At 45.4% G+C, this 23,636-nt stretch overlaps 1 protein-coding gene across 1 annotated transcript in view; it reads left to right on the top strand.

The window, feature by feature from the left end:
- The first annotated feature begins 281 nt into the window (after nt 1-281).
- Nucleotides 282-23,636, top strand: part of ESYT3 (extended synaptotagmin 3) — a 29,575-nt gene continuing 6,220 nt past the window's right edge. Inside the window, exons 1-16 of the mRNA XM_068687254.1 lie at nt 282-663; nt 5,435-5,476; nt 6,322-6,456; nt 6,546-6,622; nt 12,494-12,560; nt 13,101-13,190; nt 14,280-14,335; nt 16,423-16,543; nt 17,570-17,743; nt 18,319-18,401; nt 19,354-19,402; nt 20,040-20,129; nt 20,763-20,825; nt 20,924-20,992; nt 22,200-22,265; nt 23,033-23,119. Coding sequence (XP_068543355.1) covers nt 373-663; nt 5,435-5,476; nt 6,322-6,456; nt 6,546-6,622; nt 12,494-12,560; nt 13,101-13,190; nt 14,280-14,335; nt 16,423-16,543; nt 17,570-17,743; nt 18,319-18,401; nt 19,354-19,402; nt 20,040-20,129; nt 20,763-20,825; nt 20,924-20,992; nt 22,200-22,265; nt 23,033-23,119 — 1,560 coding nt within the window. The 5' untranslated portion in view covers nt 282-372. The remainder of the gene's footprint in view (nt 664-5,434; nt 5,477-6,321; nt 6,457-6,545; nt 6,623-12,493; nt 12,561-13,100; nt 13,191-14,279; nt 14,336-16,422; nt 16,544-17,569; nt 17,744-18,318; nt 18,402-19,353; nt 19,403-20,039; nt 20,130-20,762; nt 20,826-20,923; nt 20,993-22,199; nt 22,266-23,032; nt 23,120-23,636) is intronic.

Below are 23,636 nucleotides of genomic sequence, written 5' to 3'. Positions count from 1 at the left end.
AGGATCTCATCTCTAAGCGCGCCTCATGATTCCCAAATATCTCTGCACCCCCTAACGCATAATTCCCCATCTTCCAAAGGGTGAACACCCCGGGTGCCCCCCTCAAACCGAGAGGAACCGGGACCGAGGAGCACCCCGACTCGGGAGCAGCAGCAGGCGCCCCGCACCGACAGGCGGCTCCTGCCGCCCATCCCTCCCCCGCAGCGGGCTCCAGGCTGCCCGCAGCCGGCTCCCTGAGCACCGAGCTGCGGGGCGGGGACGGAGGGGTTCCCTCCCTTCTCTTCTCTTCCCTTTTTTTCCCTTCCCCTCCTCTCGCCGCCGGCTGGAGGCAGCGCACTCTGCCGGGGCGACCCCTGGCAGCCGGGGCGCGCCATGGAGCCCGCCTCAGCTCCCTCAGCCGCCTCAGCGCCCTCAGCCGCCGCCTCCCCGCCGCGGGCGCTGCTGTCGGCCGCCGGCCGGGCGCTGCTGTGGCTCGGTCCCGTCTACCTGGCCGGGTACCTGGGGCTGAGCGGCAGCTGGGTGCTGCTGGGGCTGGCCCTTTGCTTCTGCTGGGGCCACAACCGGCGGGGGAAGCGCCAGCGGCTGGAGGCAGCCGCGGCGCTGCTGGAGGATGAGAGGCAGGCGGTGTGCAGGGGGCTGGCGGCCAGGCACCTGCCGGCATGGGTGAGTGGGGGTCGTGGGGGTGCCTCTGGGGGTTCTTGTGGGGGATGTGGTGGTTCTTGTGGTGGTTTTGGGGGTGGTGGTGGGTGCCGGGGGCTGTCCGGGGTGCCCCGTGAGGGGAGTAGCTGAGGGGAGCGCCTGGGACCCTGCAGCATCCTCCCGTGTTTTCGGGTCTTGGCTGGCAGAGCAGGGACCAAAATCAAAGTTAGTTTTGGTCAGGAAAGCTGTGTGTGGTTCTGAGAGCGTCTGTAGAATGGGCTGCTGTGCCTCAGAGAAACCTATCGAATGCGTGCTGCTGCTTTGTGGCTGTTCTCATCTGGGGAGATGCTTATTCGAGACCTCATCCGAAAAGTTTCCTCCTCCTCTCCCTGCCGTCATTTAAAATAAATAATAATAAACGCATCTATAGCATGATGCACTCTGCTTGCTAAAACGATAATAGTAATAAATCTATAACATAATTCTGTGATTCTGTGATAACATAATATACTCTGCTCACTAAAAGCCACAGGTGCTTACCTTCGAAGAGACATCTCTTGGTGGTGCGGACAGCCACCCTCCACTTGTTTGCATTTATTCCTAGCCATCCCTGGCTTTAAAGCGAGGAAACTTGTAAATCCAGCTGTGCTGCTGCTTCTGGATCCGGGGCTATTTGCTCCATGCCCTCAGTTGGCTAATGGGGAAGGATTAGTGGCTTGGGTTTGTTTCTAACCATCGTATGCTTAGCATTAAAAAACGTGCCAGGAACTGGACGGGAAGTGCTTTTCCTGGCAGGGAGAGACCATCAAAGAGCTCTGTTTGCGAGGCAGCGATGGACAGGCAGCGTTGTTCTCTGCAGCCCTTGGTGCTCCTTGGTACAGTGTGAAAGGCAGGCAGCGCTCCCAGCAGCTCCCGGCAGAGCTCACACAGCTCCCCGCTCCTCTTCCCCCTGCCAAACGCAGAAGTTTTTCTGCTTGTTTGTTTTCACAGCATGTTTAATACCCCTCAGAGCAGCAAGGAGCAGCGTGGTGCTGTCGGCTCTCGGGCAGGTGCTGCGGGAGCCGTGCTGTGACATCCTCCAGCACCCTGGGTGTTGGGAGCAAGAAACTGGATCCCTTACTTGTCACCGAAAAACCAGGGTCAGCCCCAACACACAAACACAATCTCAAGCCTTTAGTTGTGGTTGGAAATGCCCATACCCGTGCGTGTGCTTTTAGTTCTGACCTTTATCAGTACTGCCACATCTCCTCTCCTATGCTGATAACTTCTGTTCAGCATCAGCTGGCATTTGCTTACACAGTATACTTGACGTTTTGTTTTGTGGTTTGTTTTTTTTTTTTAACTTCCTTTCTAATTTTCTTTCTATTCCCTTCATCAGCTTGATCTTCTGCTTCTTTTTCCCCTGTGCCAGTCCTCGAGGCTGCTTCTCACCTGCTGCCTGTTCGGTTTATTGTCTCCGGTGTCATCTTTTTTTATCTTTCTTTTTTGACTCCCAGTGTTCACGAGCCTTCAATTGAAACAGCTCTAAAAAAGTCCCTTCTGTTCTTCTCTCCTGACGTGCAGGGGTGGGAGTAGGAATAAAATTCAGGTGGGAGCATGGGTTGGAGCTGCAGTGCAACGCTAGGAAAGGCGCTGGAGGTGTGGAGCGATAGCTTTGTCTTAGGGGCTCGGTAAATTGTTGTCTCCTCAGGTGCCCTGGAGTGAAATGAGGAGGATCCCTTCAGCGAAGAGTTAAGGCCAGTGGCTGATTGCACTGCTTGGTTAAACGCTGTGCCCGTAGGAGCAGCAGGACAGGGGCTCCTTCAGCTGTGGCTCAGGCTCTGCACAGTCCTGGTACCAGATCTGAGAAGATGCATTTGTGTCGCTGCGTTTCCTTCAGTGGGGACACCAGGAGGGTTTCCCTTGTCTACCCGTCCAGCTGCTTTAGGGAATCTGCAGGGCAGTGCTCCAGCAGCAGCCTCTTGGCCAAAACCTGCCAGTGAGTTTGGAGGAGAGGCATTCCTGTGCCATCTTAGGTGGCTGGAAATCCGCTGGGGTCAGGCAGAGTCAGATCTATGTCTTGGAGAGGTGAGGCTGTCTGACTTCAGCCCAGGCAGCATTTACCTTGGGTTTTGTAAAAACCACTCGGTGCCTGGAGCAGAGGCAGCACTGCTTCCACCTCCGTTCTGGCTCCGTGGTGGTGGTGGCAGCGGCTTCTCTGTGCTGCTTCTGCAGCTGCAGCAGCTTGCAGGTGAGAACATCGCGGTGTGCTGGGTTTCTTCCTGCTGCCAAATGCCTCATGCCAGGAGAATTTGGTATTGGAGGTACAGAGCAGGCCTTTTAAAACTTGGGGTGCCAGTTTCTTGCTCAGGCTTCTTTAGACTTCAGACACACTTTTTTGTCCCTGCACAGGGAGCTAAGAAACCCATCTCCTTTTTTTTTTAAAAAAAAACAACAAAACAAACAGTGATGCTGAAGGATACATTCCTATGTTGTATTTGAATGGATTGGCGCTGTCGTGTCTCACATGGTTTTTGCTGTTGCTGGGATCATTGGTGTGGCCTCCTCCGGGGCAGGGTGGAGCCTTGCAGAAACTTACACTTCTTTACTTGCTAGTAATTGCCCCTTACCTGGGGTTTTTGATCTTCAAAGCTCTTTTCAGATGCTAAGTAATTTCTGCAGCATTCCTGAAATATTGGCAAGACGTATGCCTGCTTCTGTAGATGATTTTTGATAGTGAGATTTGCCCAAGGGCACGGACTATGCCTTATTTTGGGACAGTGCAAACTTTGGCAGCTCTTGGTGGCTGGTTCTGGGCTTAGTAGGAAATATTTTGTGCTTCTCCTGTCTGTGCTGTACTGATGGCAAGCTTGGGAACAAAACCCTGCTACCAGGGCTCCTACCAGCAACAGGGGTGAGCATTGGGTCTGAACTCCCAATGGAACTGGAGATGGTTTGGGTTATGTTTTTGTCTTTTGTGCTTTTTCCAAAAAAATATTAGTACATTTAGGTTCCTTGAGTAAGCAACTGGGTCAGGAGGAGAGCTTGGTGATGCCACCGAGCTGACCTAGTGCAGAACTCGTCTTCTGGTAGACCCTAGCAGGACGTGCACGTTGTTGTAACACCCTATGGACAGGCTGTGCTCAGAGCTCCTGTCTGGGTAACCTGAGGTGTGCCACAGCGATCTGTGATTCACTGTGGTTGCTTTGGGGGTTGCCCTCGGCAGCCCTGTTGGGCATCTGTGGCTCAAGCAGTGGGTTTTGTTTCACTTTTTGTTATGGTGGGTCTGGCTGCCACCTCCATCTCAGGGGTTTTGCCTGTTTCCTCATGCTCCAGCTCCTATCCACTGGTTTTGCTTCTTGGATACTTCTTGTGGCTACATCTCCAGCAGCTGTGGCCCTAGTGAACAATCCTGGCAAAGTTCAGGGGTTTATATGGTGCTACACTTCTCTTTTTAATGTTGGTGGGTCTCACAAATGGGCTGTGAGTTTGTTTTTGGGATCCAGTGCCCTGAGTGGTGCCCTGGGTCCCGGTCTGTCCTCCTGGGCCACATCCTGTACCTCTGCACCTCTCCTTCACTGAACCACTTCCATCCCTGCTCTGCCCTGCCTGGGACTGATGCAGAACCATCCTGCGGGCACTGTGGAGTGCTGCGGGGCTCGCCAGTCACATTGGAGCTGGGGAGCAGCTGCCCCCAGGGCACCCAGGACTTATGCACGCTGGCACAGGGCCCTCTGGGGAAAGATGAAAGGCTGGCAGGTGAATTGGAGGTCCCCCGATTCACATAACCCTCCTTCATGTGAGATGTCAGCTGTGTTTTGGCAGTGCTGATCATCCCTTCTGGTGCTGTGTTCCCGCTCTATCATGCGGATAGAGCCAGGTAGGAAGGCATTTCAGGGAACCTGCATCTTCCCGTTCAATGGAAAAGCTGCTAGTTAAAGTATCAAAAGAAAATGCTTATAAAAAATGTGGTAACATCATTTTGGTTTTTAATGTAGTAATTGGAGATCATTTGAAGCATTGTTTGAGCAAGGGGAATGGGCTCTGAAATCATACGTCAGGCTAGAGGAAAAAAACAAGCTACTGTCGGATTATCCGAATGTCTCTGAGCACCTCTCCGAATGCTGCTAAATAAAGCAGCAAACCTCTGCCTGAAGGGTGCAATTCACAGCTCTCACGTACAGAGGTAGTGCATTGTCCTACCCCGTTCCTGCATCAGGCTAGATGCTGGGATAAGGAGTCCCTGTGCATCCGAGTGCTTTTGGAGAGCTGAGCAGTGCCTGTCTCGAGAAGCTCGAAAAGTCCTTCCTTGTGCAATACCTTCTGCCAGCCTGGAGCACCGGCTGAAAATACCACGCCCAGAAGACTTTAATGGGGGATTGCAGTCAGAAGACCGTGGCTCTTTGCTCAGCAGCCCCTTGGTTGGGGCGAGCCAGCACATGGGGTGAGCCAGCACAGGAAACAGGTCCTGTATACCTCGTGGTCTTGAAGGGAAGCAGGTTCTTCCCACTGCATGACCAAGAGGGATTAGGAATCTAACGCTGCTGTTCAGCAGGAGCAGGATGTGACTCTTGCTTTAATCACATAAATGTGCCCAGAGGCAGGCTGCTGCATCAGCACACCTCTCTTCTTTTACCTTTTATTATTTTCGCAGTTTTTCAAGGCCGCAATAAATTATAAACGATGTGTGTATGAGGGCAGAGAGATCTCAGCTTCCTCTAAATCCTGTTCTGTGCTCTGTGGTATCTTTTGCATACGATGCAGTATACTGAAACGGATTGCATGTGGCACTCACTTTATTTTTCTCCACCTCCAGGTCCATTTCCCTGACGTTGAGCGAGTGGAGTGGCTGAACAAGGTGAGGAGCTCTGAACTCCAGTTTCTGAGGCCCTCTGCTCTGAGCTGAATCCCAGCACAAACTCCACTGGCCAAGCCTGACAAAATTATCACATCACCACAAGAAGTTACAACCATATCAGTGTCTGTGTTCAAGTCTTGGAGCAGGCAGAGTTGTCACAGGCTTTGGTGAAAGCCAAGTGGGTGCCTGGCTGATGTAGGTTTGATAAATTTAACCACAGCACTTGTGAGATTTAAAAACAAAACAAAATTGCATGTGTGTACGTATGCATATCTATGTGAATATATTATTACTTTAGCAAAAGTAGTGGTATTTCCTCTTCCTAGAGAGGTTCCCGGAAAGCTCTGTGCTAGGTGCTCCTATTAGGAGTAATCAAACTCACTTCAACTGACTCTGGACTTAAAAGCAAGACAACTGAACATGTAACTCAGTATCTAGTAACAATCCTGTTTTTCTTTAGCAAACTTTCTTGTGGATGTGAAAGCTCACCTCTTTCCTCTCTAAATAAACCTAACTGCAGGGAACTCTGTGACACTTCCGAGTAATTAGAGACTACTGCGCTTCAGAAACTTTAACCCTGGGCTTTGCTGGCTCAGCCACTGTGGTTAGAAGCAGTCAACAAGCGCCGTGCTGTTGAAAACTCACCCTTCAGTTCCTAAAACATATTCCTTTTCTGAGGAACTGAGATGAATCTTTCCCTAACGATGACTTAAGAGCACAAACGTTACTTGGTATTTTAAAAGGGCAGACATTGGTAGCCAGGTGTTCTTTCTTTGCCTGTTTCTCAACTAAGAGTATCTTACACAAAGAATCTTCAGTGTGTTTTTGCTTTTGCTGTACTTTAGGTCCTCATACAGGCCTGGCCGTACTTTGGGACAATCATGGAAAAAACGTTTAAAGAAGTTCTTGAACCCAAAATCAGAGCAAAGAGCGTACATCTGAAAACATGCACCTTTACCAAGATCCACTTCGGCGAGAAGGTAGTGTGACTGCTTTGCAACACTGTAGGACTCTCCTCTTAGACTTAAGAGGTATTAACCATGCCCTGTCGTGTCTGTCTTTATTTCAGTGCCCTAGAATCAATGGAATAAAAGCCTACACCAAAGAAATTGATAGAAGACAAATTGTCCTAGACCTGCAGATATGGTAACATTCCGTCCTTGCCTATGTCAGTGGTTCTTAATTCACTGCCTACCTGCGCGTGAGTTGTCATGCTGGACTGGACACATGGTCCGCTAAGGTCAGCATGAGATGGAGCTGCTTATCTTGTATCAGCCCAGAGTGATATGAGATAATCTGTCCCCCAGCTGGATGTCCCCATGTGGTTCCTCTTCAGTCCAACATCTATAGTTCTTCTGGAACTACTTGCACTATTTTTTTTAAAATTCCTTAAGATTAATCCTCTTATTTTACTCGCTATGTGTTCCTTGTGCCACCCAGCATTTTATTTTATTTTTTATTACAGCTGTTCTTTTAGCAGAAAACTGCCTCTAGCTCTATTAACAATAACAACAACAAAACCAGATAAAACATTTGATACATTCCAGGCTGTTTTGAATGAACTTTTGTGTTTTGTTAACACTGAAGCCACCATAGAGCTAAACTTTCTTCTGGTTTTGCCTGGAGAATGGAATTACTGGGGGATTTACCACTTGCGTGCTGCTGTAGTTCTGCAGTGGGATTTTGGGCCACCTAGTTGAAATGGTTTTGCTTCATGGTAGTGCCAGGAAAAAGCAGTGTGAAACTATGGGCTGTCTTGGCAACAGCACAGAGCTGCTCAGGACCGTGCCTGCTGCTTCATGTGGCAGCATCCCCAGCCCTGGCAGGGCACTGGTGCTCCCTGCAAGACAATGTGCTCGGTTTTCAACAATGTTGTGCTTCAGCACAGTCAGTGAAATGCTCTTTGTAATAGCCAGACCAGTTTTAGGGCCTGTGGCAAATCATTTGTGTTTTCCACATTGAGATCGAGGGTTTCGATACCTTTAAGGCTCTGTGGGAGGTTGCTGCTGTTCTCTGTTAAACTACTTCTGCAGGCTGCTTCTCCCACATACTCATTTTCACTGTCTTTTAACAACGGTAATCTGCAGAGGGATTCCCCCACCTCCTCATCCCTGTCCTTTTGGCAGACCCAGCAGCATCTCCAAACTGGCCACTCACTTCTTTTCCTCCTCCTGACAATAACTTAACCTGATTTATTATCAGATAACCCAAGTGTTTTCTGTATTCACATAGGAGTCTTCAGCCTACCTTGTCTCTCTGATAGGGAAAGCTTCTGGGCTGTGTTAAAGGCCCAGCTTCTCTTACATTAACAAATTAACATCGGTTTCTGCAAGTGTGCATTGTACAGTTGCTGCAGAAGGTCGTGTACTACTTGCAGGAATGGTGAGAAGCAAATCTGTGAGCAGTGGTGGTTATTGACCTGCTTTTTTCCAGGTTGCCAAAGGAACTTTTTTCCCCCCTATTTCTTTAATCAAAGAAATTGGCAACCTCTACTTTTCTGGAGCCAGGCAATCTCCTATCACAAAGCAGTTGCCCTTAGCTACATGAATGGTTGTGAGTGTCTGCGTTAACGCAGCTGGTGTTGGGAGAAGAGCTGGTTAGGGGAGATGGACTTGAGCTGCCCCAACGGGAGGCTGCAGCCCTTTGCACCACCTCTGTCATCACGTGCCAGTGAGTCAGGTTTGGGCGGCTGCTCACCAATGTGAGTCCTCTGTTTTTTTCCCACTTAGCAGAGAGGGAAGATGAGCCTTTCAGTCAGACCTGTGCTGATGATGCTGAGAGGGACTGGCTCCATCTGGCTCTTCTGGAGCCAGAATCTCAGCCAAGCTCGAGCTTGTTCTGCTGCCTGAGTGCAGGATGTGACCCTCTGCCTGACCAACTCACTGGATTTGTTGCACATCAGCTGCCTCATTTTTATGTACAGAGTCCTTCTGAGCAGTACAAATGGCAGAGCTTTCTACTCTCACCTGGCCCCTCATCCTTCCTCGTGTTCCCTCTAAGGACAAAGGTGAGATTTAAATGGCTGGGCTCATCCAGAGAGCTGAGCCCCAGCGTACCAGCTCTGGAGGCTGGAGTAACGTGCTGTGGGTGCCAGTGTAGCACTCTTGGCAATGCTGAGGGCACGTGGACTGACTTCCCTCTTGGGTTAGGTTTTGGAGAAATGGAGCTGTGGCGCAGTGGACATTAAAGAGCTGACACGTCTGCATGTTATTAACGTGACTCCGTGGTGCTTGCAGGCATAATTTGGTGGGAGTTTCCCCTCTGCTGAGCCCACGTGAGCTTGGCCTGTTGGCTGGATCATCGCTGCGTGCAGCCCCGCTCAAAAACTCCTCCTGTGCTGTTGCTGCAGCGGGGAAGGCTGAGCTGCTGTGTCACATGGAGGTTGTTATCCAAGCTCCTGCTCTGCCCCGCTCCAGCACTGAGTAACCCTCTGCGTTAGGCAGCATCCTGCCTCCAGAGATCTCATCACACTCAGTAAACGCAGCAGAACAGGAGGAGGTCCCTGATTTGTATGGGCAAGACCCGTCAGCAGGGCCAGTGATGCAGTACATCACATGGAGTTACCAAAAGGAACTCGAGAAGCTGCTTTAATTAAATCTGTTAATAACAGCTTACGTATCTCTGGCATCAGAGCACTGGGAATGATTTTGTCATTACAGTCTTGGCTGCCCCAGATGAGAAGACTGCACCTGAGTTTTTGACAGGCAAACCAAGGCTCAGTGGTGAGTGCGTGTGAGCAGCACAGAAGGAGCACTTAAGCTGTCTTGCAAAATCTTTCGCTTGCTCTCTGAAATAATGATCCCAATTGGTGTAAATTAAGTGGTTTACATTTTGTCATGGCTCATGGGACCGAGCGGAAATGTTGAGATAATTGCTGCTTACTCTGGGATCTTCTGTACAGATAAAATTTGTCATTTATCTGTCTGAAAGTCCTGGTGTCTGTCTGTTCTGTCTGTGTATCCACTTGCTGCACAAACAGAGCTGATCTACAGCTCTCACATGGCACGTCAGGGATCTTGCAGTGGTTAAATGCAGTATAAGATCCAGACAAACTGGGATCTGAAATCCTAGGTAGAAAAAAACTTTCCTGTGCTCTTGGTTCTCCAAATAATTTGCCCTAGATCGAAGTCATGAATCTGTCTCCTGAGCATGGGGAGCTGACAGTTGTGTTCTCCAGATGAATCAGTGTCAAAGCTTTCCAGAAATCCTCTCCAGAAGTGCCTTGTTCAAAATAGGGACTTCTCAAGTGCAGCCACTTGACCTCCCGCAATCATTTTTCTTCCCACTAATCCTGCAATTCCCCGAGCTACTGTGAACCCATGTAATTGTTTGGCTCTAGTCATCAGAGATTTGAAGTATCTGAAGGCACCATTAGCTCCTGGAAGAGTGTCTTGCAATCCAACTGCTATGTGTTTTGTTACTCTGATTTACTACTCTTATAATAACTTTTATTGCAGATGTTTTGAGCTTTCATTTCCTTGCTCTTCCATGGCTTTTACAGTGCGTGAGATGTGATAGAAAAATGACTATTTATTTATAAAATAAATACAAATATGCCTTGAAGCTTACTCTTCAAAAAGAGTATCTGAATTTCGTAACTGGCAAGTTTGCAACTCTATCCAGATGGTCTCTGTCATCTGGTGCAGGACTGGATAAAGTAGTCAAAAGAAGCACGCAACAACGCTTGGAGCTTTGGTGGGGTTTGGGCTAACTGAGCTTGTGGGATTTTTCGAGAAACAAAGCATTTTGGAAACCTCTCAGTTTTGAGCAGAAAAGGAACGGTTGCTGTCAGGAGCCTGACTTCAAAGACAGAAGGGGAAAGGCAGACACGGGCTGTTTTTTCTCATATCTTGTGGTACTTGGTCACACTTTCTTGTCTCTTATTTGCCCATTACTGCTTCGTTGTTGTCCTAGGTCCACAAACTCGTCAGTATGTGCTCCTGTAGCATCCCTGCCTTCAGCCGAGGGCTGTCCTCGTATCACAAACACCATGGGCCCAGCTTATCCAGCTGGGCACAGAAGAGATGCAGATAAGGGCACTTCTGCAAGCTTCCCCGCTCCTCATCCGTGGCGTAGGTGTGCTTATCTACATCTCCGTGCGCAATGCAGGACTTAGGAGAGAAACAGGTTCATCTTCCAACCCCCAACAGGCAGGCAAAGCGTGCTCCTGGGGATACCAGCACAAGGGCTCAGCCCTACACGCCTGAGTGCCGAGGCTTGAAGCCCAGCAGGACTTGGGCTGCTCTGTCTGGGGGAGCCCAGCGAGGTTATGCCAAGCAGAGGGGACAAAGGAAAGCAGGAGCAACGTGGACTGGAAATAAGGAGTAAAAGTGAAGAGCAGAAGGCATCCTTCCAGGCACCCCATTTTGGGAGTGGTGCTGGTATGAAGCAGACTTAAGGGTGATTAAAGGCTCAGGCTCTGATAAAAGGGGTGAAGGCTGCTCTGACATCCAGGCTTGCAAACCTGATTGCATGCATTGATGTGTTACTAGGGAAGGAAGATGTCTAGGGCTGGGTGGGAAGAGTTTTTGGCTGTGGAGAAGCATAGAAATTGTAAATTGAAACACCACACGCATTATTTGTTGCGTTGGACACTGGCAATTAATCCTCTTCACTTAATTAATGCAAATTGAGGGACTCGTTTTGGCTTCTCATTTAGATGTTTTATTGTGACAAAGCTCTATTAGCGCTCAGCGTAATGAACTGTAAGATAATATCAAAATGGTGTAAATGTTAAAATAAGTGTGTTTAATTATCTGACTAGCTTATAAGGAAGATTGTGTTAAAGTTGGCATAGCCTGTGAGGTTGGCTACTGGGAAAAAAAATGAGAACGCTCCAACATTAAAGGCTTTAATTTGAGCATTTTGAACTTCTTAGGTTCTGCTAAGTGGCTCTCTAAACAGAAATTCAGGAACTTTGCTTGCAGAAATGGAGACAAATTTACAGAGCTGCACGTTCTTGGCAAGGGTTTTTTTTTGGTGGTGGGGAATCTGTCTGTGCAAATTACCGTGTGAATTAGCAGCAACTACTGCACTATTTGCCCATATACCTGTGGTCAGAGCAGAAAAAAAAAAAAAGGCCTTTTCCTTTGATTGTGGGGTGAAAGTATGCACCCAGGCAGCAAGCACAGCACATTCATTGTGCTGTGGTATTTTCACCTCTCTTTACCTGCGGGGTGTTTGTGTTTGCACCCAAAAAGAGCTATTTCTCTGAGGACTGGAAGGGAACTTGGTAGCTCCCTTCAATTGTTTTCTGCCAGAGGCATCAACAAATCTGCTGGGTTCTGCTCCTAGGGGAGTGGCTATTGTTTTGTTTTTTTTCTTGCATAAGATGATGTTTGCACTTTTGTTAAAGTCTAAGGTGGTTTCCAAATTGCTACAGTGCCACACTTGGCATTCATTTTATTTAAGGTCTGATGTTCTCCATGGCAACTGACCAAGATCTCATCTTAAACCATTGTCTTTTAATTCAGCTTCAAGGAAACCAGGTTATTTTTAGCGATGTGTTTGTCCTTCAGATGGGCTTTTTGGCTGTGGCAGGGGTGAGCTATAATGTACAGGGCCCCGTCTGTGATGACAGCGTGGTTCTGCATCAGCTCAGGAGTTGGGTCACCAGGTTGTAACCCAGCTGGGATCGGGCCTTTGGCAGAAAGGGGAGCAAGAGGGCAATTGCCCTGACTCTGAATTTCCAATGAGCCAGTTGTTCCCCTCCTAGGGAGCAAGAGCAACCTTGCCCCAGCCAACTGCCAGTCTTCAGAATGGGAAGGTAACCTAGAAAAATGTTGCTTTGACATTTTGCGGATAATCAATGTCCCAGCTGACTGCAGGGTTTCTGTTGTGAAGATCTTACTCTTGTTCAACATGCTCAACTTTCCCTTTTCAGATGCTTAAAAATTAATCCCTGCCTGTGATGTCAAGTTGCCAATCATGTAACTCATTTCCTTTACACTCTGTACAGCCCAAATTTGCTCATCGAACTACTGCAAACTGTGGAGTAACGTGATAACTTTCTTTCAGTTATGCAGGAGACTGTGAGATTCACATGGACATATCGAAATTTAATCTTGGAGTGAAAGGCGTACAGGTGCGTGCCGTGCTGATGCTCGTTTCAAGGCCACGTGCAGCAGGAGGTGGCGTGTCCCGGTGGGCAGGACTCTTGACTGGAAAACCAAAGACTAGTAGACATGGGATGAAAAGCTTTTTCTGTTTTGGCTGGGGAAATGGTGTCTTGGAAAACACCTTAAAAATAATATTTAGGTTCTTAGTGTGACTCTTAAACAGGTTCATTGCTAGAGCATTGAAATCACAAGGGCCAGTTTCTGCCATGGGAGTTCAAGGAAATTGCATGTTGGTAGAGAACTTCAAAAGAAACAATTCTGTTAGGGTGTTCATAACCTGTTTTAGATTAGACCAACAACCTGGCCTTGCAATACTGAAAGCTATGTATCAGTATCAATCAGTAGCAATGGTTTGAGAGAGAAGGAGGTTATTGTTAGTAAATTCCAAGTAAAATGATTTCAAGCAGGGTTTTTAAAATTATTTCCATCACTGAAAAGCTCAGTTTTGAAACTGTATTCTGAGAATATCTTCAAACTTGATTCTCCTTGATCTATTGTATTTGCAGCTGTACGGGACACTGCGAGTGATACTGGAACCTCTTCTAACCGATGCCCCTTTTATTGGAGCAGTGACCTTGTTTTTTATGCAGAAACCGGTGAGTCACTAGTGAACTGTACTCTGCAGCCTCCTTGATTCAAGGGCTGTCTTAGTGCATAGTTTGGTCTTCAGTGAGCGACACAAATTGTCCATCGCTAGCAAGCCAAACTGCATACCTGTGAATACCCAGCAGCGTGGGTACTTGAACAGCAGATTCCTGGTTGCTAAATGCTCGTCTTAGACCCCTAGAGGATGGGAATGAATTTGCCCTACTCTCTTGCAGTAGTGCCTATAGAATTATTTCTATTCTTTGGTCTAAGAAGGGGAGGAATTTCTGATGTTGACAGCACAGCAGCCATTTCATAGACCTTTGCTGGAAGGATCCTGGCAGATGAAATTAAAGTCTTCCCAGACATGGATTTTAAATGAAGCCATCTTGGGAACCATTTGGTCATGGCCATGCTTTGAAAGCTTGCCTATTTAAGGTCACAAGTGCTTTGTAGTTGAATTGTGGTTAAATAAAATATGATAAACCTTCTAGCCTTGCTTAAAATAATAATAATAATAATAAAAAAAAAAACAGTTATGGCACACAACTCTGCTTGATTCTGGGTTATGCTCTGCTTGAGTTCCTGGCTGTCATCTGCTTTTGATATTGAATGAGGTAGTTTTGAGTTTGTATGTTGCAGCATTATGTAAACAGATGAAAAACTCCTTTGTTTATTATGCGGACAGAAATACAGATTCCAGTGGTGTTTGTAAATTTCCCTGCCTCAGGGCACAGGCCAACCTCTAAGTGAAAGGTGAGGAAACAACTTCACAGTCTAGGTAAAGCTGCCGGATTTACTGCGCATGACCCTGGGGCATCTGCCAACAGGCATTGCTAGGGGCTGAGTGCTGTGTTTTCCCGTGCTTGCAGGATAAGTCCCAGTGATACCTTAATTTCAGGTATGGCAGGCAAAATAGATAAGGGAATTGCTATCAGCTGCTGATTTTAATATATAAATATAGTCATTTGCTGGCGCAGGTTTGGCTTTCTTTAAACAGCCAGATTTGTTTCAGAAGCATTTGCTTCTGCTTTAAATTCATTTGTCCTGAGATAAATTTTAATGGTCCTGTATCATTTCTCTCCCTGTCCTTGTTGTAGCACTTGGAAATCAACTGGGCAGGCATGAGCAACCTCCTGGATGTCCCAGGAATTAAGTAAGTGTCTGTTTTGTTTCACTTTATTCCTTTTTAAAAAATCTTTAGGAACTGGGAAGGCTTTCTCCAGTAATCTTCAAAGTTATTCTCGAGAGTGATGTGTGGAAGGAGTTGTGCTGATACTCATGCCATTACATCTGTCTGTGGAGTTCGCAAACACTTGAGTAAGGTGCTCATACACTATGTCAAAATTCCTTTTTCACTTCACTGCATTTGGGATTTAGGGTGGAATTAGACCACTGTAGTTTTGGGGATTTACTATAAACTGAAAAACAAGCCCTTCTGTTTCTCATGTGCTGGTTACTTATAAAGGTAGTTGAGCAGATCTAGGTAATTGGCAGTCTGTGCTTATGTTTACTTACCTTGAAGTGAAAAGAAAGGTTAAGTATTACAGGGTTGCAGTCCTCCGATGAACTGAAATCCAATCCGTGATAAAGAAAACTGCAACATATTCAAAAGGAGAAATGTTCCTCCCATTCTAAGTAATCTGCTCATCCATTAGGTTCTTCAGAAAACCTAGCTGCTCCCCAGGGCCTCTTAGGTTGATCTTGTACATAAACTTGCACAGCAAGGATGAAAATCTCATGGGTTTTCACTGCTGTAAGTTTCAATCTGCTCCTCCAGGCTGGAGATTGACGTTTTCCTTTTTTTCTCGGTATAATGAGAAAATTCTGTCACACAAGAACAAAATATACATTGGTTACTCAGCCACTGCCTTTCTCCTTTAGAAGTGAACACAGACACCAATGCTCCCCTCCCTTCCACTGCAGCTCTTGCTTTGCAGATACATAGGAAATGGCTGGCTACTTTAGGTGTCAGTTTATGCAGTAAAGGGCCTCTGAAGACCTTTGATGTCAAGCGAGAGGAAGCTTTCTTTTTTTTTGGTTTTGTTTTTTACTTAATTCAAGACCTGAAGTTTGCCCTGAGAGCTCCAGTTTTTATCAGGCAAATTAATCTGTTCTTTTCTGATGCAGCTTTCCTTAATCCTCGCAGGGAGAAGGTATGTAGGTGTTCCAGCCTACAGCCTCTCATATAATTAAGTGCAAATTTGGTGCCCTAAATGTTCACTCTCTGGTTCTCTCACAGGGATTTGAGCATAGAAACCTTTGCTTGTTCATCAACACAGCACATGAAAGCCATGAGCAAATCATGTGTGCTGTGAACAGGCTGAAATACAGGTTGAGTAAGAGCTCTCCTTTTCTTTATTCACCTACTTAAGAGTAAAGATACTGGATGCAGATATCTGTCCTCATGTGCAAGCTGCGTGTAGCTGAGTACATCATAAGACTGAAGAGAAGGGACAGTTTGTGATATTCCTGCAGAGGAATTTGTCAGGAAAGCCAATAGTTTGAACGAGGGTTTTCAGACTCCTGGTTTGACAGTGGGAGTAGGAGATTCACAAAAATTCCTCCTTTGTGAATCGGTCTTCATCCATGAACTGGGACAATTTCATTGCATGGCCTTCCCTGAGAAATGCCTTACAAGCACTAGATCTACCAAGAGGATGAAAAAAAATCTGATGTTTGATGTGCTCAGGTCTCCCTCTTAATATTGTCTGCTGCTCATTCTGAATTGTAGTAGCATGTTGAATTCCTCTCATTAATCACCCAGAGAATATTGGAGGTCTGTGGTAGCCATACACTTCTTGCACGGGAAGAACAGATCAAATTAGTTTTCCCTGCCAAACAAATATGGCAATTCCAAATAAAAGATTTAAAACTAGAAAGCTAAAAATGAGTAAGTATTAGATCGGACTGGAAAGTCCATGCTCATCTTCTCCTCTGCAGCAGCTCTGTTGAACTGGAATTATTGTTAGGAGATGGCCAAGCTTTCCACAGTGATGCGTATCGATCCTTGGTGATCAATTCTGGTGCTAAACTGCTGTCTCCCATCCTTTTGGTCTAAGCTAAACATCACAAACCTGAGTTTCTTCCCCTACTCTTTGGGGGAAGGTGGTCTGTATTGCTCATTTTGCAGTGCCTCCTGTTTCTTGTGCTGTGCCATGTTCTTTCATTCTAACTGAAATGGTGATTTGATTGTAGAGATCAAATCAATTTAGGTTGTTTGTTTGTTTTCCTCACCTGCAGTGTAATGTCAGACACGCTGATTCAAGATTACATTGCTTCACGGCTGGTTCTACCAAACAGGATCACGGTGCCTCTGAAGAAGAACATGAACATTGCCCAACTGAGGTTCCCTATCCCACGTGTGAGGGTTTTTTGGTTTTGTTTCTTCTTCAGTGAGATTGATAATCTACCTGAGTGTGCATTTGCTGCAATGCAGATGCATGCAAACTTAGAGTGTTGTGTTCCTGCACATCCATTTCTCATCAGCTGTTTCAGCCTGGACTGTAGGCTTTCTGTAGGCAATATTTCAGGAATACAAAAGCAAATATTGGGTAGTTCTTAATTTGGTGGGGGTTCAGGGAGGCACTTAGCTCCCTGTATATGGCATAAGAAGTCCGTTAAGACACAGATATTTACCAGTTTAAGCTGTTAGTCTCATTTGAGAATACCACAGGTCTTCAATTAGAGAAAGTAAATGCATGAGCACTAAATGTCAGGCTACTTAATGTCTTTACTAATGCAGTGAAGGGGTGTAAATGGGAAGCTCAGAGTATGACATCTCTTCATGAAAGAAAAAAAAAGTTCTGAATGACAAACAAATCCAAACAAGCCCCAACCTCCTAAATGTTTGATGCATCCAGATCTCTGGTCTCCTTCTGTCAAATACCTAATGTATTCATGAATGAGAGTAATGATAAATGAATGATGAAGGGCTGCTTCCTATTGAAGACTTCCATCACTGAACTGAAATTGAATGGCCCCTCTGCAATAAAATATGAATCTGGCAATGAATACTTGGTTCCTTCTTCAGTCAGTATGAATTGCTCTTGACTTTACACTCAATTTAACTGCAGTGTATGATCCTGAGTGTATATGTATGTTTCTGGTTTCAAAATAAGTTGAAGGCTATTTCCTACCCAACTGTCTAGATTGAATTGTGTATCTGTTTAAGGTTTTTTCTAGGTAAATGATGAGAAAAGTGATTGTTTTATCACAGCTGTCATTTGGAATGTCTCAAAATACATGTCTTTGAAAACCTGTCATGCTGACTACCCTTGTTGCCTGAAATAACTAGCTTTAGGAGGTAGCATATTATAATTATCCAAAGATCACATTTTCACAACCAATTTAATCTCTTTTTTTTTTTTTTTTTTTTTTTTTAATCCAGGGAGTAATAAGAGTTCATCTGCTAGAAGCTGAAAACCTTGTCCAGAAAGACAATTTTCTTGGTGCCATCAGGGGGAAATCTGACCCGTATGCTCTTCTTCGAGTTGGCGTGCTGCAGTATCGAAGCAAGACAGTTTCCCGAGATCTTAATCCCGTTTGGAATGAGACATTTGAGGTACTGAATCTTTTGTTGTTTCCATCTATAGGATGCACAGCTGTTTACATCCTTGTGTTTGGAGGACCTACTCTTAGCTGACTGCACTGGAGCAAGTGGAATTCCTTGTTACTTGATTGATGAGGCATTTCTGTCTCTTAAACAAATCAAATCTAAATTGCAAACCTGAAATGGAATTCAGGTTGATCTGATTTACATATGTGGGTTTTTGGAGGACATGCAAAGCATTTCTTTAAATATCAATCAGTGCAGCAGTCTGATTGTGCAACTGAATTCTGCTCTAGCGTTGGTATTCTTCGTGTATAGGATGTCTTTAGCTCTTTTTGTTTTTGTGAACAGTGCTTATTAGGGATATCAGTTTGACAGGTTTAAGTTTTAATTCAAAGCCAAGAAAACTGTTTTTAAAATATTTTTGTCTATAACGAGTTGTATTTGTAACAAGATCAGCCACAAAACAGCAGGGAATGTCCTTAATGTATTATACAGCTGTAAAGTGTCATGTTCTTGTCAACAGCCTGAGTAGTGAACCCATGTGAGTGCTTTTTATTTTTAATAAATACATCTTTCTCCTCCAGTTTGTTGTTCATGAATTGCCTGGTCAGGACTTAGAAGTTGAATTATATGATGAAGATCCAGATAAAGATGACTTCATGGGCAGGTAAATCAATGAAACTTCCTTTTTGTTGCTCTTCAAAAGGATCTAGTGTTCTGAAAAGTCTGCTCAATAGATTTGAGAAAACAATTCTGGAGGTTATATCCTTTCTCTTTCATATCTTTAGCCATAATCAAGTGCAGTCTAATTGGAATAAGGTATTGCTGCTGTTTTGTCATGGAGAAATATCCTTATAGTGACATTTGGCATCCATTTTTAATGCAGAAAATGCAAACGACCTGAAATGACTGGTGGCCAGAAAACAGCACTCTTCATATCAGATGACAGATAAGAGAAGGGCATTTATGAATAAGCTGTGGATTTCTCAAGTGGGACATTTCTGATGTTCTCAGTAACAGCACTTGGGAAAGGCAGAGATGGTCATGATCACCTCCAGAGAGAGTATGTCAGGTCTTGCTTCTTAGGACGAGTTATCTTCTTACTTGTTTGATTTAAAATAAATAAAAACCCAAAGAGAGAAACAAAACAATCCAGTCCTTGCTCAGATCCAGTGATCTCTGAAACGGAACACCAAGATTGTTTATACAGGAAGTTTGAAGTTGAAGGAAGCTATTCCCTTTGTCCAAGTATTGTCATCAAGTTATTAGTTCCTAGTGCAACTAGCTTTGAATGAGTTAGAGAATGGGCCCTGACTCTTGCAGGGAATCTTAACCACCATTAGAGGTGGTGGTCACTACATGACTTAAGATTTATTTAGAATATATTTCAGTTTTGGAAGCATTTCAAGAGGGAGAAGGTACTGTGTGTGGAATTATGTGCTCCACCACACATGCACACAGGTAATATCTAGAAGTTGCTATTTGGAACATCATGTGAGCTTTTTTTCTCAGTAGCCATGGTTTCTGTTTTGTTTTTTTTTCCTCTTCCCTTTGTCCACTAATCAGCAACACACCGTCTGTGTAAACATATGCTGAAATGTTTGCTTTGTGTCTTCCAGCTTGCTTATAAGCCTTGTGGATATAATGAATGACAGAACTGTTGATGAGGTAAAGATTGCAGTTTATTTTTAAATGTGGTTGTGGTGTATGCTTATATGTACTCATTCATGGTCTCCATATGCTACTACATTGTTTCTGTGTGCTTGAAGCTTCCTTGCATACTCGCACTGTGGTATTTTCTTTTTGTGACGCTTTCTTTGCTCAGAAAAATTGAAGTAGCCATCACAATGATTTTAACAATCAGGCTGGCAACCTCAGATAGCCCTGAGGTTATGCTGAGCCAGCAGTGGGTTGATATCATGTATCCTGTGTGTACCAAATATTTCTGTGAGGCTACAGATAAAGTTTGGTGAAGCAGTCTGATTGTTGAGGGAAGAAATAATCAGATTGTATCATGGTTCATCCTACAACCCAACACTGCAAACTATGCCAGAGTGCCTGTCTGATGCTGCTGCTGGTTGCAGATACCCATTTGCACTGCGTGTGTGTGTGTATCTTACTTTCAGTGTATCTGGGTTGTGTTCCCAAGTAGATGGCCATGCTGCAATCTAAGTCTCAAAAATTGAAGTTAAGAAGCTCAAGGTACAATTTGTATTGTCTACTGTACTTAAGTCCCAGAGTCTGCAACATGTACAAATTATTCTGCCTCACAGTTCTGAAGTTATGCTTTGTTGTCTCCGTTTAGTGGTTTCCCTTGAGCAAGACAACAAGTGGGCACTTGCATTTAAAGCTGGAGTGGCTTTCACTAGTAAATGACCAAGAAAAGCTACATGAGGTGAGTATATTTGCCTAAAGGATTCAGATGCTTTGATCCCTGGCCAGTGATCAATAAAGGAGCATGTAAAATTAGGATCCACGGGCAAACTCACAGGAGTTTATTTTTGTTTGACAAAGTTGATGTATTTTTTTTCCTGTTTCTCCTGGAGAAGAAGGGTGTTTGTTTGCCCCACATGCCTTGGTAACACAGGAGCCACTAAAATCTGGCAGATCTTTTTACTTAAACCAGCAAAACTTTGTTTGGCCAACTGCAAAGTGGCCTCTCATTCCCTTCTTTGATCCTTTTTCCCTTTCCTCTTCATCTAGGATCTGTGCAGGACTCACAGCATCTGTATACCTGTACTAGTCGTAGGCAAATAGCCAGCACCTGGGAATCTGACCAGTTCTGCACTAAATAAATTGAAGGGCATTAAAGTGAGCAAATAGCAGAGACTTGTGCCTTTTCTTACTGGTCTGCTTGAAACCATCATGCTGTAGGGTATTGGCTCCTCTAAATTGCAAGTTTAAGGAGAAAGGTGAAGAGCTGCTTAGCTTAGGGAAACTTTGAATTTGTCTTGTGCTGTATGTTGTCCTTGATGAGTGATCATGCCTACCTTGTTTTTGTTTTGTTTTATTTTCCTGGCCTTCACAGGATAAGAAGGGTCTGTCTACAGCAATTCTGATAGTCTACTTGGACAGTGCTTTCAACCTTCCAGTAAGTACGAACAACACGCAGACAGCCTTCACTCTTAACCCTTTTTTTTTCTGAAGTCCACAAATTAATTGGTTTTAAACTCTCTTTTTCTAATTCAGAAAAACCACTTTGAGTATTCGAATGGTGAATGTGGAGCAAAGAAGATCAAAAATAACAAGTACCTCAAGGTAAAAATTCATATTCTTCCCCCATGCCTGCAAAAACACCTTCTGGTTTATGCTGTATCATAGCAACTGAAAATAGCTGTTGTTAAAAAGAAATATTTTCTCCGCTGTCAAAAATCTGTGACCGCTGGTTCAAGATAGTTATTGAAAGCTCCTGCCCCCAGTGCAAGTCTAGGAGGACCAAGGAGGGATGCAGCACAGGAATATTTGATTGTGTGTGTGGGTTGTCTTTTTTTTATGCTTTGGAGAGTAAGAGGCTCCAAACATCAGAGCAAGTCATGCTGTCCTTCCTGCTGCTGCAGGGCTCTTCCAGATGGGAGAGGAGGGAGCAGAGGGCTGTGCTCGTTCGTGGTACCCTTCCTGCCCATTGGAGACCTGACCCACCAGATTCTTTCCCCCTGATTTTTAATTCAGAAGCAACTCTGTCATTCATGCTTCCTCTCCCTTTGCTCATGGTTACGTTTTACACCTCAAATACTGGATTTTACTGCCATGATGCAAATTGTGAATGTAGGAAAGAACGTCTTTCACCCTGTTCTCTTGAACAGGCTACACACAGTCATGGCTCTGAGCAGTGGGTAAAGCTTGCCTGTCTTCAATGAGTAGCTCCCCTCCTAAATGTGATCTTTACAATTCAGATGAGTTACCAGCACTGTTACGCCACACACATGGCATTCAATAATCCTTAATTCTGGACTTCAATGTATGCACTTGTTTTCTCAAGACTAACTCCTCAGTGTTAACATCTGTAACGTTAGTGCAAAGGAGCACAGTACGAGGGGTTCCGTATTACTACTTCTGAAAAGGAGTTGTTACTTGGTACCAAAGGTTCACTTGTAGCTGCTTTGCAGCATGTTCTGAGCCTAGGAAACCAATTCTGAGAGTCCTGTTTCACCAGGGAATGATGAAGAGTCCCCCACGGTGTCTTCAACACCTTTCTCTATCTGTTTTCTCACAGCTTCTGACAAATATTTACCTATTGAGACCTAAACATGTAGAGCTTTAGCTTAAGTGTGATCTCTCGATGCTAGACGGTAAGGCTGTGTTGTGTTACGGCTGGAGTCTGCCCTGCATGCTGCACTCTTCAGATGTCTCTCATCTGAAAACTATTGCCAGCCTTCCAGCAATGTATTTCAAGTAAGAGTAGTGGTTTGATTTTGCTTCCTGCGAACTATAAATCGTCTTTTTTTTTCCTTGTATTATACGACAGAAGACAGAAAGAGAACCTTCCTCCTTTGTCCTGCTCACAGTAGGAAGCAAGACTCATAAAAGCAAGGTGAGGTTGTTTGGCTCTTCTGCTTGCTTTAAATACCACCTATTTCATGGGTGACCACCTCCAAGTAGCCCCTAGAAGGGGACAGGACCACTGTAGCTCTGTGAACAGCTGAGGTTGTGGTGATGACTGCAGAGGCCAGGAGGCAGGAAACAACCCACAAGTGGAAGCACACGCTTCAGCTTTCCTTTTCCCTTGCTGCCAGTACCTGTCACCTGGCAGAAGAAGGAACTGTTTCATGGAGCAGCCTCAGCCGGAGCCCCCTGGGTGGTTTCTGTGCTCTTTCATCCTTTAAGTGGATGGCACTGAAGCTGTTCCCTCCCACTCTTCCCACAAGCTCTGCACCCCTCAAACTGCCCCTCTAGCTTTCTTACCCTTCCCTGCCAGCTTGCTGCAGTTTTGGGAGCTGGCTCTGGGTGTCTGCGGGCTGGAAGCTGACTCTCTGGGCGGAGAAGTGGGAGGAAGGGAGCAGTGCCTTGCTGCAGGTGGGGCAGGCTGCTGGTCCAGGCAACACCGGTTGGGGCCAACTGCAGCTCGCCTGACTCGTTCGTCAGCGTTTCCACACCTCACAGAGCTTGTTCTGGTTTTGCCAGAGACTTGGCTTCTGCACACTTCTGACCTGGAAATTTCACTCTCTTTTTACAGCTCGGGTATAGCATCACTGAATAAAACAAGGAGGTCACTGTGCCCCTCTCTGGTGATCAGTGTGACAGTATTCTTTGCTGCTTACAGAATAAGCTAATACAAATGCCACAATCTTCTTGTTGCAGACCTGCAATTTCAGCAAAGATCCCACGTGGGGCCAGGCTTTCACCTTCTTTGTCCACAGTGCTGATTCCCAGTCACTGCATGTTGAGGTAAGAGAAAAGCCTTTCCTTTGGAAACCCAGTGTACATTCACAGGGAGACACCTCCTTCAGAGTGGATGTGATCTCACTGCAGGTTGTTTCTGTCTGCACATACCGGCGTCCTCCTACTTAAAAATTGGAAGGAGCAGCTGGTTTTGCACAGGCAATTCCATTGGGTGATGCTGTTATCTACCTTTACTCTAGGATCAGATAATATTTAATATCTTGGTACAAAATATGAGACATTTGTGGCTGAAAATTGCAAAGGAGGTTTTAGACAGATCTGCATGCAGCAAGGCCGTGAATATTTTGCTGTCAGAAATCAGAGTGCTCATAATTCTCAGCCAGAGTGTATCTCTGCACCTAGGCATTTAGGCTCCTTATGAAGTCCTGTATCTCACTGCCTTACATTCAAGTCACAGCCAGTTCTGTGGCTGTTCTCTGGGCTGCAGAAGTGGATTTAAACTTAGAAGGCATATTGAGGCTAGAAAGGCTGAACTATTACTATCAGAAAAACGACTTGTGAG

The sequence above is a fragment of the Anas acuta genome, chromosome 6, assembly GCF_963932015.1.
Source record: "Anas acuta chromosome 6, bAnaAcu1.1, whole genome shotgun sequence".
Classification (NCBI taxonomy): Eukaryota; Metazoa; Chordata; class Aves; order Anseriformes; family Anatidae; genus Anas; species Anas acuta.
This window is presented reverse-complemented; position numbering and strand designations above follow the sequence as displayed.